The following is a 15,445-nucleotide window of genomic DNA, read 5'->3' as shown; positions in this document are numbered from 1 at the left end:
TCGTGTGCATCTGTGTGCAGTGGCTCCGTGTGATATTATTGGTTGTGTGACTCACCCTGAACACTACAGCAGAGTCGGGTGCACTAGTGTGTGGCTGTTAATTACATAAATAGTCCTATTTCAGCCAGAACTTTATGCACAGTGATGGATCTAGGCCTCAGGACTCTGTCTGGGAGGTGTGTGAGGCTGTACGCGCAAGAACAGCGTTTACCGCTTTGCTTTACATCCGCATGCTAAAAAACAGTCCACTGATCCAGCCGGGACAGTATTTTTTGAATGTAAAATATTTTTATTCGACCTTCTCAAAATGTGTTTCAATAACAGAAATTGTCATCATGGTGAGTTGGAATACTATTCACAAATAGGAATTCATTCAACATTATAATTTTTTAAATCAAAATCAGCATGTCATCATAATCCAAGAAAGCAACAAGCCTCTTTCACAGTCTGCCCACTTGGCCACCATCAAGCAACCCTATAAACAGATTTTTGTACATGTTTGGGTGTTGAAATTTCAACAAGCATCCGTTAGTAACACGAAACTGAGTCTGAGATGTTAAGCCTGATGTGACCAAACAACAATCATCATACATCATACTGAAATACACTGAAAGTAAAGCATAACAGAAAGGAAAGAGTCTGTAGTTAACACATAAAACAAAGATCTCTTCAGAAATACTTGACAAATATCAGTATATCATTCTTTTGTTATACAAAACGAAAATCAAGTGATTCTCTTTTTTTTTTATTTTCATGGTAACACATGATCATTGATGGTATTTTGGCAACATCTGCATTTCAGGAGTAAACAGAACTATTATCATAACATAAGTCACTGGACATTACTCATCTTTGCCCCCGTCCCATCCCACCCCCAAACACGATGTCTTTATACATGATGTTACATGATAAAAAGATGATGAAATCATTGACATATCAATGGCATTTACAAAGTCCACAAAGCTTTCGTTTGTGGCCAGAGATTGGAAATGACTTCTCATTGACTCTTTTATTAGCTTTTCATTCTTTTTCATGTCTTTAGATGATGTAATCGAAGACTGAGGTGAATTCAGTCCAATCGCACACTGGAAAAAACCAACCAAACAAAAAAAAGAAACAAATTTTAAATATCAAAATGTTTCCCCAAAACAAGGTAAATAATGGGGAAAACTAGCCATTATTATTTTAGCTATAATTCTTTGACTTGAAACTGAATTGATCTCAAATCTGCAATAAAACCCACCTAACGTCAGAGCTCAGTCTGAGTATGTAGTCTTCAGTAGAAAAAACTACAGTGTCACTACTTGTTTTGCTGGTTCTGCACCACATCTGAATTAAATCAAGAGTTCTTAGAGGCACCTGAAGTGGTACAAATATGTGCTCATCAGGGTTAAGGTATTGTCAGTTCCTTGTTAAGGTATATTTTCAGTTCGTCGTCAAGTTCTCAGGAACAGAGTACCCGGAGAAGAGACCAGACCATTGATCACGCAGGTAATGATGCTTGGTAGCCTGACTCGACCATTTAGGCCTCAGGGCTTTTTTTTTTTTTTTTTTCCGTGCTCTTTTTCTTTATGTAGATTTGTCGTTACATACATCCTGGGCCTGTGAAAGTATTCCCAAATGAGAGATGCACACTATAGGAGATATTTAAATCCCAATATATACTGCATGAGAGACATTACTGCCTGCTTTATGCAAACTTTAGATACAAAAAAAAGCATTCTGTTTCTCTCAAATGATCACACACATATAAAAAGCAAACACATATGTTTTGCTATACCAAATGAATGAGGTCTCTTTCAATCATTTGTATTTTTTTTTCTTTTTCTCGTACAGTTACTTCATGGTTAAAGTGAAAGAACCGTTTCTTGAATGAGGGCCCGGCACTTCTAGCCCGGGTGGGTGATCGATATAGGCCAAAGGGTCTGTGCAGAGCCTGCATGGACAGCATCATTAGAATCAGCATAAGGGCTGTTGTCATATTGTCTTAAAGGCCCAGCTTGGAAAATCGGTACTATTCTACTCTAAACTCTACTAACGAGGGATGCAGCTGAGCAATGCGTCATTTAAACTTTGACCTCATCATAAGTGCATCAATGAAAAGACTTTAATCGCATATTTGACTTGCTTGTGTTTGATCGTTTCCACTTGAGCCTTTAATACAGTACTATGTACACAGCTTCCTGAGAGTTAGCTAGCTACCATTCTAACAAAAACACTGTACAGTCTAGCTATCTGCTCATTATATAGTGATAACATACCCAGGATAACCTATTGAGCTGATCTCAAACCCATATTGGGCATCTTCCCGTAACCCATTCCACAAGTGTGATAGGTTAATTAAAATTCTTAGCTGTAATGGCATAGTCTGATTTTTGAATCGCATTCTTTTACTGGTCCACAGTGATTGTGTTAGCACTGCATCCCTAACAGAGCACAACATGAATTCTAATTACCTATAATGCAGTATAATGTTCCCCTCACTAGGCTGTACTTTGGCCTGGTGTGGATCACTTCGTGGTGGATGAATTGCTCCCTCAAATAGAATCAGTTACTTCGTAGGGTTTACATTATGATCTTAAAAGGGCAAAGCGTGCCAATATCTCATCTGAAACAATTACCCATGTGCAGAGCTAATTCTATTCTTGTCTTGACTTGAGCCAGGCTTTACGAGGTTCATTTACAGTATGTCAGCCTCAAGTGCTGCTCTGAGAGGGATAAGAGCCCCACGGTGCCTTGGATTACAGCAGCTTGCTTTATCATTCGTCGCAACTGCAGCTTGTCACGCTAGAATCCCACTTGTCGCTGGTATCATGACGATCGGTGTCACTGATGCAGACAAATCAATTGGCTATAGCTTGTGGAAGTTATAACAGCGCACACGGGTACAGTTGTGAGTCACAGAGCTCAAACCCGAGTACTGAATGCTCTTGCAGATGAAACAGATTCATGTCTTTAAAATCAGGAGACTACAGACTTCCCCGGTTATCACAAAAATTGGCAAAGGATTCATCGCTATACATATGATAGTTTTTAAGTTGCTGGTGTAGCAATGATCACTGTCATACATGTGTCAGCATGGATAACGACCAATGACACTTGCGTGTCTAGTGCTACATCAAGTTAGTCTGTTGGAGGGACAAAATCAGGGTGGGGTTGGTGACACGTCACGGTAACAATGTTACATGGATAATACTTTCTTTTTGGACAGTGGAGCTCGGAATAGTGATCATTGTAACATTGTAACTAATATGCTGATCCCAATACGACTGTTCTCAAAGGGCCATTACAAGAATCATTTATAGACAGCAGATTGAACACACATCTTGTTTTTAAATTCACAAACATGGTATTAGTTTGCTTGTCTTGCCCACAGGGACCTGCAGAGATTCTTCTTAGAGACCACAGGGACTCTACTATAAAAGGTTCTTGCGTGAGGGCCATTATTACAGAGGGCACAGCATTCACAAAAGAAAAAAAACTGGAGCTTTCATCTTATAAACGTGACCTACTGTCTCAAGCAGTCATCATTGTACTTCAGAGAACAGGGCAAAGGCAACATCTGACCTACATATGCTTAAATATCAATATTTGTTTTTCAAAAAAGCCACATTGGCTGTTTTTGCTAAGCAGAATTACGATTTATTAGAATTATTTAAGAAATCTTGATGATTTTCTTGCCAGTTTTAAATTGTTGCTGCCACATTAATGTAAGATTTAACTGTAGATGATTTTTTCCCTCATAAGATAAGCTCTCCATATTTTCTCAGATGCATTGGACAAACATGTGTTATGTTTGAATTTGGCAAATATTTTATGGAAGAACAGGAAGTGCCTTGGTGGGATTTTAATCTTAAGCTCTCTACTACGAAAATCCTGGATGCAGCCCTTCCCAGAATGACAAGAGTTTTAAATCTAGCACGGGTGGAAGAATTAAATGGTAGGACACCGTGTGTCAGTAGTTTTTGCTGTCTAACAGCCCTGTTAAGACTTAATGGTCTGAAGTGTTTTAGTACTCTTTAAAGTCTTTTTCTTTTATTCATTTGTTTATTTTTTTTGCTGGGATTGAGACCCTCCTATCGGTCCTATGGCTACTACAAAACAGTGTTGTTTATTAAAAGAGGCATATAAGTGACATCACCTTTTTAACATTGCACCACTTGGGGCCAGCAGTCCTACAGTCATATTCATGCAGCCTTAAGACATCTGTAGAGTAAACTCATCACTGTATGCTGGAGCCATAAACTGGAGTAAACTGCACACTGGAGAAGGGGATCGTGAAATAGCGCGAGGAGAAAAGAAAAAAGGTTAACTCTGAATTGACAGCTGCTGTTAAGTTAAACAGTTTAAAATGTACACCATACTCAAGGGGGACATACTACAACAAGGGGCTTCTGTTGAGGCCATGCTAATGCGGGGGACGTGTCTCATTTCCTGTGCCATTAAAAAAGAAATCAAAGCGACCATACATGATTACTTTGATTCACGTTGCTCTGCTTCTCTGGTGAATATTTAGCTCAGGAATCCATTTTTAAGCCCATCTGTATCTTCAGAAGGGAGGAGTCAAAGAAACACAATGAGTTTGCACATACTCTGATGCTCTTCCAGCACGAGGAACACTGAAACCAAGGGTAGAAATACTATACTCGAATGCATTAGAGTCAGATGAGGTTTTGTTGTCGGCTGTTGTCGTCAGCAGTAATGTTATATACATCGTTAAGTATGTACAGTAGAGAATCTCCCAGAGATGTTAGGTTCTGTAAAGCTGCAATGGGGTACTCCTTTAAATTTCTCACATTTGAAAGTCCTTAGATGAAGAGCCATACAAGTCCCTGTTGAAGTGTTTTAAATATTTAATAATGGACTTGCTGCCGTATTGCGAGTCTCCACTCTACCAGTGTGTGAGGAGTATTGAGAATCTGCTCTCTGAAAGCTATGAATGGACACAACACACAAACTCAACATTGGTAAATAGCAATAAGTCAAATTAACCACAATAAAATCATAAATGGGCATTATGGTTCTTCATCTTAAGGATTGAACTTTTCACAAAAAATCAAGACTTTAAATACAGTAAATCTTTTTTTTTATATCATAAAGGTATTCATTGAGAAAGTGTTAAATGCACTGTACAACCTTGTATAATTATTTTTTTTCCAAAATATAGTTTATCCCAGTGTGGTCTGTTGTTGTTGTTGTTGTTGTTGTGTTTATCTTACAGAATCCTGTACACTTGGTGTCTGCATTGAGATTGGGTGATATCCTGATCATTGGAGAGGAGAGACGAGAGAAGAGAAGAGAAGAGCAGAGCAGAAAGAGAAGAAGAGAGAAAGAGAAGTTGTCCAGTGCCCTCAGTGAAGACGCTGCACTCCGTATCGTGGTTCTCTTCTGTCCCGCACCTCAATCTGAAGGAAACAACACAGAGGCTTCATTACTGTGCTCAAAAGGAATTAAGCTGTAGGTGAGATTTAAAGGCGAAATCAACCCAAGTTATTACCGGTGTGGGCAGGAGTGTAAAAAAAACTTAAAGTAGAAAATAACTTTTCTGTTACAGTTTTTTCAGGCTTATGTTGGTTTGGATTTTAAGCAAAGCCTTGATAAAATTGAGAGTCTTGATGTATTAAATGCAATAATGTTCAGCAGCACTAAAAGCATACTACTACTGAGCAACATCGTGGAGAGCTTCTCTTTTAACTTTTCATCTATTGCAACAGCCCATCAATTTTGTTGAAAAATAATATATATAATATTATATATATATATATATATATATATATATATATATATATATATATATATATATATATATATATATATATATATATATATATATATATATATATATATATATATATATATATAGGCACGGTGGTTAGCACTGTTGCTGCACAGCAAGAAGGTCCTGAGTTCAATTCCACCATCAGGCCGGGGTCTTTCTGTGTGGAGTTTGCATGTTCTCCCGTGTTTGCGTGGGTTCCCTCCGGTACTCGGCTTCCTCCCACCGTCCAAAGACATGCAGTTTGAGGGGATAGGTTAATTGGATAATCCAAATTGTCACTGGGTGTGAATGTGTGAGTGAATGTGAGCGTGAATGGTTGTCTGTCCCTGTGTGTTGGCCCTGTGACAGACTGGCGACCTGTCCAGGGTGTACCCCGCCTCTCGCCCTATGACAGCCGGGATAGGCTCCAGCGCCCCCCGCGACCCTGGAAACAATAAGCGGAAGCGAATGGATGGATGGATGGAATAATATTATATGTGGGGTTGAGCAAAAATTATTACAAGATTTTATTTTATTTTTTAACTCTTTAAAGCCTGAATCATGAAATAATTGCCAAAAAATTAATTTTTTTTTTGAAAATAGTGTTTATTTAACCTTCTTTTGCTTAATTTTTTCACACTGATGATGTTGAAGTCCCCCAAACTGGCAAAAAAACTGTATGTATCATATACGATACACTAGACGTTAAATGGTTAAATAACCCTTTAAGGTAATTTTGGAAACACTAAAACTAGACCTGTGGGGTTTTAGGGCTATTGTGGTAAATCTATATTCATATCTACAGAAAACATCATCAATACTAATAATAATAATAATAAATACTAAAGATTATTATTATGAAATAATTTGCGTCTAAATGTACCATTTCTTTACATTGCAGTAGTAGTGTACTGTATGGTTGCCGCTAAATTCCTAGGAAAACCTGGACCTGTCTCACATTTTTACGTGGAGCTTCTCTAAGTTCAGCTGATAAAAAGAAAGAGTCAGAGGCCGTTAAGAATCTTTGCCTTTGGTTTAAAACTGTTTTGAATAAGCCCCCAGAGTTGTAAACCACATGATTCCTTGTTCTTTGGAGAATAAGGAGTGGATTGTTTCAACTGTGCCCTAATCTGCTAAATAAGTCTAATTAGATTCAATTTAAGGTTAGATTTAATCCTACTTTGTGTTTTGCACGTTTTGAACATTTCAGCGTTTCTGTTTAAGGTTAGCAGGGAGGTTTTTGTTTAGAAACTGGGCCGCAAAATGAATACTATATAAACTGGGAGTACTTTTTTACTGGTTAATCTGGTAAAAGCAAAGTGAAATGGTTTGGGGCTTCTGTTGAAAAAAATGTGTTTGGTTCAGTGTGTGTAGGTTGAAGTTTGTCAAGGCGAAGAGCATCAGGAGATTCTGATGTATGACTACGAATCAGCTACCTCCACGAAAAGAAACTGCGCTGAACTTTTTAAATATTCCTGTGAGAAATATCCAACAGAGTTTAATATTTAAATGATTCAAACTAAGAATACCTAACCTAAACCTGAACTGACATAAGCTCTGCTGCTCGATCAACTAAAAACAAATATTTAGAGTGAAATAATAAAAATAATTTTTAAAAAATGAACTGTTTTCTCGAATATTATGAGTGACAATTCTTTATTAGGAGATACATTCTGCAGACACAATGCACATTAAATGTATAAAGAAACTCAACTCACCCTCGACACAGCAAAATCTGCAAGGACAGAAAAGAACAATAGTGTTGGCATAAACACAGTGGGGCAGGAAAAAGTGCATTTGTGCATTGAGTGAATATGCTTATGTAAGTATGAGCTAAGCTAAGGTCATCACTTACAAACAAGCAAAAAGAGCACAAACAGAAGGACATTCATTTACTATCAATGTCTGTGCCATGTTCACATTTTCTCTGTTATTAAACTTTAAATATTAACACTTGAGATATTGTGATGCAGTAAACTGAGCAGGTTTTACACTAAAGGTTTCAAAACAAAAACTTAAACTTACTCTTGGACTCTACAAAAGTAGCTTTGCATGATTGTTAGTATGGAGATGCTCAGTTCATCCTCTGTCTGAAACAAGCTGCTTTATGGCACTTTTATTCTTATTCATTTTACTCTTACAACTACTTTTTGTGTAAAAAGTGCTTCTTGGGTAACTTTACTCACTTACTTTAATAAGCAGTTAAGTTTCTGTTGAAGGATAATAGGATTTAATGATCAAACAAGAGGCTTATTTCATTTAAAGTTAAGAATTTTATCCAGCTCTGAATTTGGGAACTCAAATCTGTATTCTGTATTTCCTTGAAAATAAAAAGTTAGTTTCTCTTTATTTACTAACCCTAACTCCAGGAATACCACAACATGGTACGAAGTGCTTTACTCAAGAGGGAACAAAAAATATGAACAACATAGATACAGATTAACCCTCCCCCCCCTCCAAGGTCTACATTGTTATGATTCCAAGTTTGATTATAAAGGAGCCCATCTCTCTCCACAAGATGGCCTCCAATGGTTTCTCAGAAACAGGGAATTCTGAGAAAAGAAGTGAATCAGCCAATAATTCACCGAACTGAAGTGCAGGCTGCAGGGCAAACAATTATAAAAAATCCTCCTTCTTGATTTCTTTTCAGTTTTTTATTTGCATATTTCAGAACATCAGCAGTCATAACCAGAGTAAATACAAAATGCAGTTTTTAAATGATGGTTTTACTTAAGGAAAAAAAAAGAACCATCCAAATCCACCTGATCCTACGTGAAAAAGTAAACTTCATAACTTGGCAGCAGGAACTGGGAATGTGACCTCTGGCAGTGAGTCTTTCACATTGCCGTGGCCCACTCTCTGCAGCACCAACTCTTTGTTTTAATTCAGCTACATTGAAGGGTTTTTAAAGAGGAACGGCCATATACGGTCACAACGAGGTTTGGATAGCTTTTCCCTTTAATTAATGAAATTGTCATTTAAATACTTCATACGGTAGTGCTTTGACTTTTGATGTAGTTACTCAGGTTATCTTTGTCTAATACTAAATTTGTTTGACAAATATGTAAAACAAACAAACAAACAAACAAAAAAAACCAGACAATAATAAGAAACCAGGAAGGGGACAAATAGTTTTTCACAGCATACGATAATATTTTCATCTTCATTTAGCCAGCGGAGGCTTTGTATTAAACCAAGATTGAGATTCAAAGTTATCAGGCCTGGAGATACTGGAGAAGCTTCTAACACCCAAGCAAACTGTAACTGATATTTATGCCAGTAAATCATTTTCAAAGTGTGCACTGTCTATGCAAACATAACCCTTAAATAGGCTTATTATTGATCCAGTTTTCCCGTTGTACAGCTCACTTTATTTTGTCACGTGTATAGCCAACAAAGAGTCCCATGGTCTGTTCCCAGGCTATAATCTACAGGGACATTTGTTCTTTTATGAAAGAATGTGCGTGACAAGAGAAACTTTACACTGCTGATGAACCATTAGAAGCATTAAATGGGTAAAATCACTAAAACTGTCAGTGAGGTTAATCAGATAAGAAGAGAAAGACACGCCCACGCACTGGAATATCTCCAGTTACCATGGAAACCATCATGGAGATAGATCATCAGAGAACCGAGACATCTTATGTCACTATTCTCTCTCTTTATCTCTCAGTCTCTTCCTCTCCCTCCTCCTCTCTCCTTTACTCCTTTACTCGTGCTCCCTGTCTCTGCGTCGCTCACACTCTCGGTCTACTATCCACCGTCACAGATCGTCTACTTTCTGTCTGTCTCTCACCCAGTGGCGTGTCTAGAAAATTTTTGTTGGGGGGGCCAGGTAGGGGCACAGATTTGGAGAAGGGTGGCAGATGTAATTGGCAGATAATGTTAAAAAAAAAAAAAATCTACCAACCGTTAACCATCATTCAATAACCCTGTAAACCTAATAACTGAATTTGCTTTTGACTCTTATTAGAATGAGGTTTTAACCACTACGGTGCAAAGTTTTTAGATACTGCATTGATGAAGTACAAGAGATACAATCAGTGCTTTGTCAGTGTTTACTCAGCATTCAAGGACAGCAATATTTGCGTAGTATTTTTACTGACATATAGGGCACATATGTTTTGGGCAAAAACATTTTTGAATATTAAAATACAAACATTTTTAACATAAAATTGCCAAATTAGCCAATGCAAAACTTTATCTGCCTATTAAAAAAAGAAGATAATCTTCTTACAAACTGGTGTTTGATTTTGAAACAGGAAAAAAGTGGGGAAACAAATGAAAAGACTAACATTTGAATGAAACCTGAAAGCAAGTAAATACTTTCTATGCTGCCTTATGATAAACTTTGGTAATACTGATGTATAAAGAACAACACTGGCTGATGATGAAATACAGTCAGCTGGCATGGTGACACTGCCAGTATTAACCTGCAGGGCTGGACTGGTACAAAAATTGGGCATTTTGACTACAGACCGCCCACCAGGTATTAAAGCCATAAAGCCTTTGAATGAAAACAAACGCTGTTGTGACAGTGATGTACAGTCTTGTTGGTATATGTATGATTTCTATCAATTTTACGTCAGATAAAAACTTTGTTCGCAAGATTCAGATAATTATTTAATAAAAGCTAGATATTTTAAATGAGAATAAGTAAGAAAAGTATTTCTTTGTGCCCCTTTCCCTGTTAATGCCCTACCTGGCCCCTGGCATAACTTTGCTAGACCCGCCTCTGCACAGTTACCAGCTGTCAGCTATGTAGAAAAGGATCCTGGTGTTATTGGTCTCTCAGAAACAGCTCATAACTTCCTTCAACTCATCCATGTCACCTAAAATGTAAACCTGTTTCTCCATCACCTGTTCAGCTCTGATGATTCAGTAAGGACATCTCCTGGTGGTTTCATCTTCATGTTTCCCTCTCCCACATGTCCAAACCGACATCATGACCAGCAGCTTTACAGCTGTGGCTCCAGCAAACATCAGCTGATACTAGAAATTAATATTAAATAAATTCTAACAACAGCTGATCAAGCTTAAACGTGCTGCTGTTGTTTAGCGCGACATCTGCTGGTTTCCTCTTTCTGGCGCAAAGTGGGCGATAAACAAAAAAAAAAGAAAGCCGATCAGCTGATCATTGATCAGTTTCATGATTGAAGTAGCAACAGGAGAGGGAGGGGGGAGAGAATGAGAGAAGAGGAGGCAGCTGTGCAGCAAAGACACAGAATAACTCCAGCTTTGTGTCTTTTTTTCATTATAGCGAAAGTACGGGACAAACTGCGTCTCTTCTCAGCTCAATACAAAACCTGTAATATTGTCTCTGAATGAGGGACCATTCAATTTTTAAGGAGCCGTTGGCAACTCTACTAACTAACCTTATGAATAAAATAAAGTTCACCATCAGTAACATCACAGCATCCGCCCAGCTGTATAGAAACTCCATCATGCTAGCTAGTACGCAGTAAGAGTTATTGTAACTGACTGTAAAAAGTCAGCACAACGAAAATAAATTCCACCTAAACTTGGTTTATATCTGACCCAGATAGACTGCAGGTCATAACTTCTTACCTGAAGTTCAGTTCTCCTGACACTCGGACTGGCAGCTGCCTTGGGTCTCTCCTCCTCCTGCCTACCCTTCCCTCATCCACCTGCTAGCCGCCGTGGAAGCTCCGCCATGCTCGATGGCCAGTCCAGCTATGTTAAACTGTTAATCTTTCGCCGAAAAACTGTTTTCTGTGGTGCTGTCTTTCGTTCTTGGCTCTCCTACCTTTGCTAACATGATGCTCATAGCGCAGAAGCCGATGCTGCATTCACTTACACTCGGATATCTGAGCTTCACTGTGAAAACATAATCGTACATTTGATATTTCATTGGATTTTATTGTTTTGGCTTCGGGGTGGCACCTGGGGTGGCCAGTCTGGTTGGGGGGGTGGCCTGTGCCCCCCCAGGCCACCCCGCTGGACACGCCACAGCTCTCACCTGCGCTCTATTTTCTGTGTGTGGGATTGAATCAAACACCTAAACCTTATTTAAGGACATTTAATGAAATGTTTTACAGTATCTTTTACTCTTCCCCCCTCCATTTCTGCCTTCTGCTGTTCCTTCCCTCCTCTTCCTCTCTTTTCATACAGCTGAAACAATGCGATTTGACTGTCCTGATGCAACATCATGCAAACTGTCAGAAATCCTCTGGAGGACTTGCTCCCACTCTTAAATTCAGCACTGAATGCAATTTGGCTGAAGATACTTAGGTCAGGTTGGAGTGTACTCAATTTTCAGCAGGACAAATTTCATGTTAATGGACAAAAAAAAAGGCCTAAAAAAATGAGATTTGGAGAAAAAACAATTGCCTTTCCTAACTCACCTTTTGAGTTGATTTACTTTTATGAACTACGCTACATGTATCTGTTTGTTTTTCTCTGTAGCTAATAACTGTATTACAGTGAAATAAATCACGCTGTTTGATTTAACTCGAAAAACTAGTTATCACAGATCAGCAGGTTTAAAATGAAAATTTGCGCTTTGAGTTACAGTAACAATGATACACTGTGTTTAAGTGTTAGGAGAGCTACTTTTGCCTTCCGTTGAAGGAATTAATTAAACAGTGGGTTTTCAGCATTTTATAATAAGATTTAAATATTAGCATAACGGGCTAACAGGTTAGCTAGAAAACTGCCATTATTCCTAACAGGATCTTATTAAGTTAACTATATGGACTGTAGTGTACATAACTGGCTTGTGGCCATCGCTATATTCATTTTTTGTTTTGTTTTTTAAGAATAATTACTGAAAATTACTTACTGGTGTAGAAGCTGACTAAGAAAACAAAGGCACTGAATACCAACTTGAAAGCAAGTTGTTAATCATATGAGTGATACTTAAATTATATCATCATCTATTTTATTCTGATCAGACTATAATTTAAAGAACAAACATTGTCTTACTATACTAATAATAGCCTATGCATGTATATATATATCTATATGAACCAACATCATAACATATGATTATATTAATGTGATTATAATCACATAATATGATAATATAATTATTAATATCAACATTTATTTTAAAAACTTTAATTATAATTCCGAATTCCTTTGATTTTCCCATTCATCATCCCCCTGTGAATGTAATCAAACAGTCACGAATATTTGTATCTGCAGTGGAGTTTTCTTTGAGTCACCATGTAATGTGGTATAATGAATTTTAAAAACAGTCTGCAGGCGGTGTGTTAAATAAGACTAGAAGTAAGCTTTATGTTTACAACTATAGGAGCCCCCACTGTTGGCTATTAGAACAAATGGAAGTTTAATACGCTTTTGCACTGGCTTCAATTTCAGAGGCTATGCACATCTTTTTATAAACAGTCTCTCTTGCAGCAAGCATACTGGGTGGAGGGTTGGCACTACCAGATTTGATGCACTGAGCTCTGACATTTCCATAGTTATTCACTATTATTATTTTCTCAAAGTCAGGATTACGATTGATTTGTAACCATTTCTAAATTCAGTAAATGCAGTAAAAGAATACCTGGATACACAATGAATCATTATTAGTCAAGGATTGGCTTGCTTGGAGTCCGAATGTCCATATTATTGAAGCAGTTTGGGATCATCTTGACTGAGATTGGAAGAAAAGGCAGCCAACATCTAAAAAGAGCTTTGAATGTTCTTTAAGTAGCCATCCTGGAGACTGTTTCTCAAAGTCTACTTAAAGAAATAAGAAGAAAGCTTGCCTAAGAGAGTTTAGAAAATAAGTGAAATAATTTCATAAAAGACATGTTGTCTTTAGTTCGAATGAATCCTTTTTAAAGCACGGCTTTTCATTATTCCTTTACTTACCCTTGTTGTCTGTTTGCAGATCATCAAGATAGAAATCCGTCTGCCGGTTGCCCAGGACGAAGGCCAAGAAGGAGAGGATGAGGGCATCCAGGATTCCCATGATGGCCAGCATGTAGGCCCAGCGTACAGAGCAGTCGCCCAGGGAGTATTTTCCCGTCTGCTCCCCGCACATGTCACGGATCACCTCGGCGTCCCATCCATCGGGGAAGATCATGCAACCCAGCACGAGGCACACTCCTGCAGAGGACAAAGAGGTTAACAGACTTTAAATGGAAACATGGATCGATCTGGTAAGTTTACAAAGAGATGAAAAAGCAGGAGAAAAAGATACACATATCCTATGAGTTTTATACTAACTCTCTCATGTCTGGATCTAGAACTAAGTGGTATCACTGTGTGTTTGCATCCTAAGAGTTTGTTGAAATGTTGGTGTGCTACATGTGCATACATGCAAAAGAGCATGTGTAATTTTTGCTTGGAGACTGATCTGGAATACCATTTTGTGCACTTCCGAGATCCTGAACTTGCAAACTTGCAAAACAAAATGTTTGTGAGTCCAACAAAGAAGAAATTGTAGTTCCATTTGTTAGATCCATATTTCACATATGTTGCGATAAACTTATAAGATTACTAAAATCTGACAGTCTGCAGGCATCTTAAAGAACATCATAAGCTTTGAAATGAATTCATGTTAAAGCCTCATTTGAGTTGTGCTCCATCAATAGCAGTCTTATGTTAAAATGTAATTTTAAGACACAACTTTCTGCCTACGAGCAAATTGGGAGATCAAATGATGCAATAATGTGGTTAATCACCACCCACATCCCTGATGTGTTTAGTGTGCCTAATAGTGTTATTACGCTCACTGATGCCTGTTTCATCCAGCTGGACCAGTTTGGTGGGTGGGATAATCACGGAAATGTCATCTCCCGTACCTGGTTACAGCACTAGATTTAATTACTTTTAAGACCACTTGGGACTTAAAAAAAATCTTTCTACTAAACTTTTAAATACATTTTTGGACTTTCATTAACTGTTCCACCTTTCATGAACTATTCTTCCTTAATGGGTAAGCATTCATAGCGTACTCAGTCAGCCAATCAGCAGCCACTGATCACTGCTTATCAGTAAAACAATTTTGTCATTTAAATGTAGTTTTATTTCTGCATATGTTACAAGATAATCAGTTAATGACAGAGTGGCTTCACAGTGTATTGGTTTCACGTTTGTTTAACGAGCAAAAGGTTCCTGGTTTGATCCTGGGAGGAAACGTAAATTGCTTGTTGTGTGACGAGTTGGTGGGGGCGGGGCTGGCACTGAGAGTCCATAGCCTGTGTACATTCACCATGAGACAATTGAGAGAGGGGAGGAATTTAAAACGTAATCACTCCAGGAAATCTGGAAGCCCAGACACAAGAGAGAATATGCAATGCACAGCACTCAGATGCACACACATAATACCAAGCCCTCTAGCTAAAGACACACATATATATCTTCAGTGCTACAACAAAAATGGTAATCTATACTTTACACCTCAGCTCATTCATCAAAGTGAGTATCACTGAGGGAGCTGATTGTGCCATATTCCTTGCTCACCAGCACTGTTTAAATAGCAGTCAGTCTGTGCCTGAGGGGCTGTAAGTAAAGCACTGGGCTCCACTGGGAGATGGGGAACATACAAGGCAGACGTCACACTGGATCTTCATTTCAGACCAGACGTGTCTTTTCCACGGGCAACATCACTTGTGATACACACGAAAAGTCAGACAGATCCGGCTGAGTCTGTGATTATTACGCTTCGTTCCAATACATGTTGAAAAGATTTAGCGTCTGGAGCTCAAT

General features: G+C 38.2%; 1 protein-coding gene across 2 annotated transcripts in view; it reads right to left on the bottom strand.

The window, feature by feature from the left end:
• Positions 1 to 290: 290 nt before the first annotated feature.
• Positions 291 to 15,445, bottom strand: part of LOC116311203 (LHFPL tetraspan subfamily member 4 protein-like) — a 36,275-nt gene continuing 21,120 nt past the window's right edge. The window contains exons 1-3 of one of the 2 annotated variants that reach the window (XR_005609590.1): positions 11,327 to 11,381; positions 7,477 to 7,493; positions 291 to 5,405 (exon numbers count right to left, since the gene is read on the bottom strand). Coding sequence is in view for 1 of the 2 variants with exons in the window: in XM_031728253.2 (XP_031584113.1) it covers positions 5,352 to 5,405; positions 7,477 to 7,493; positions 13,604 to 13,840 (308 nt within the window). In the remaining variant the exon portion in view is untranslated. Of the gene's footprint in view, positions 5,406 to 7,476; positions 7,494 to 11,326; positions 11,382 to 13,603; positions 13,841 to 15,445 lie in introns of those variants that run through there. The other variant, XM_031728253.2, reaches the window with a different exon arrangement.

The sequence above is a fragment of the Oreochromis aureus genome, linkage group 20 (genome assembly GCF_013358895.1).
Source record: "Oreochromis aureus strain Israel breed Guangdong linkage group 20, ZZ_aureus, whole genome shotgun sequence".
Lineage (NCBI taxonomy): Eukaryota > Metazoa > Chordata > Actinopteri > Cichliformes > Cichlidae > Oreochromis > Oreochromis aureus.
This window is presented reverse-complemented; position numbering and strand designations above follow the sequence as displayed.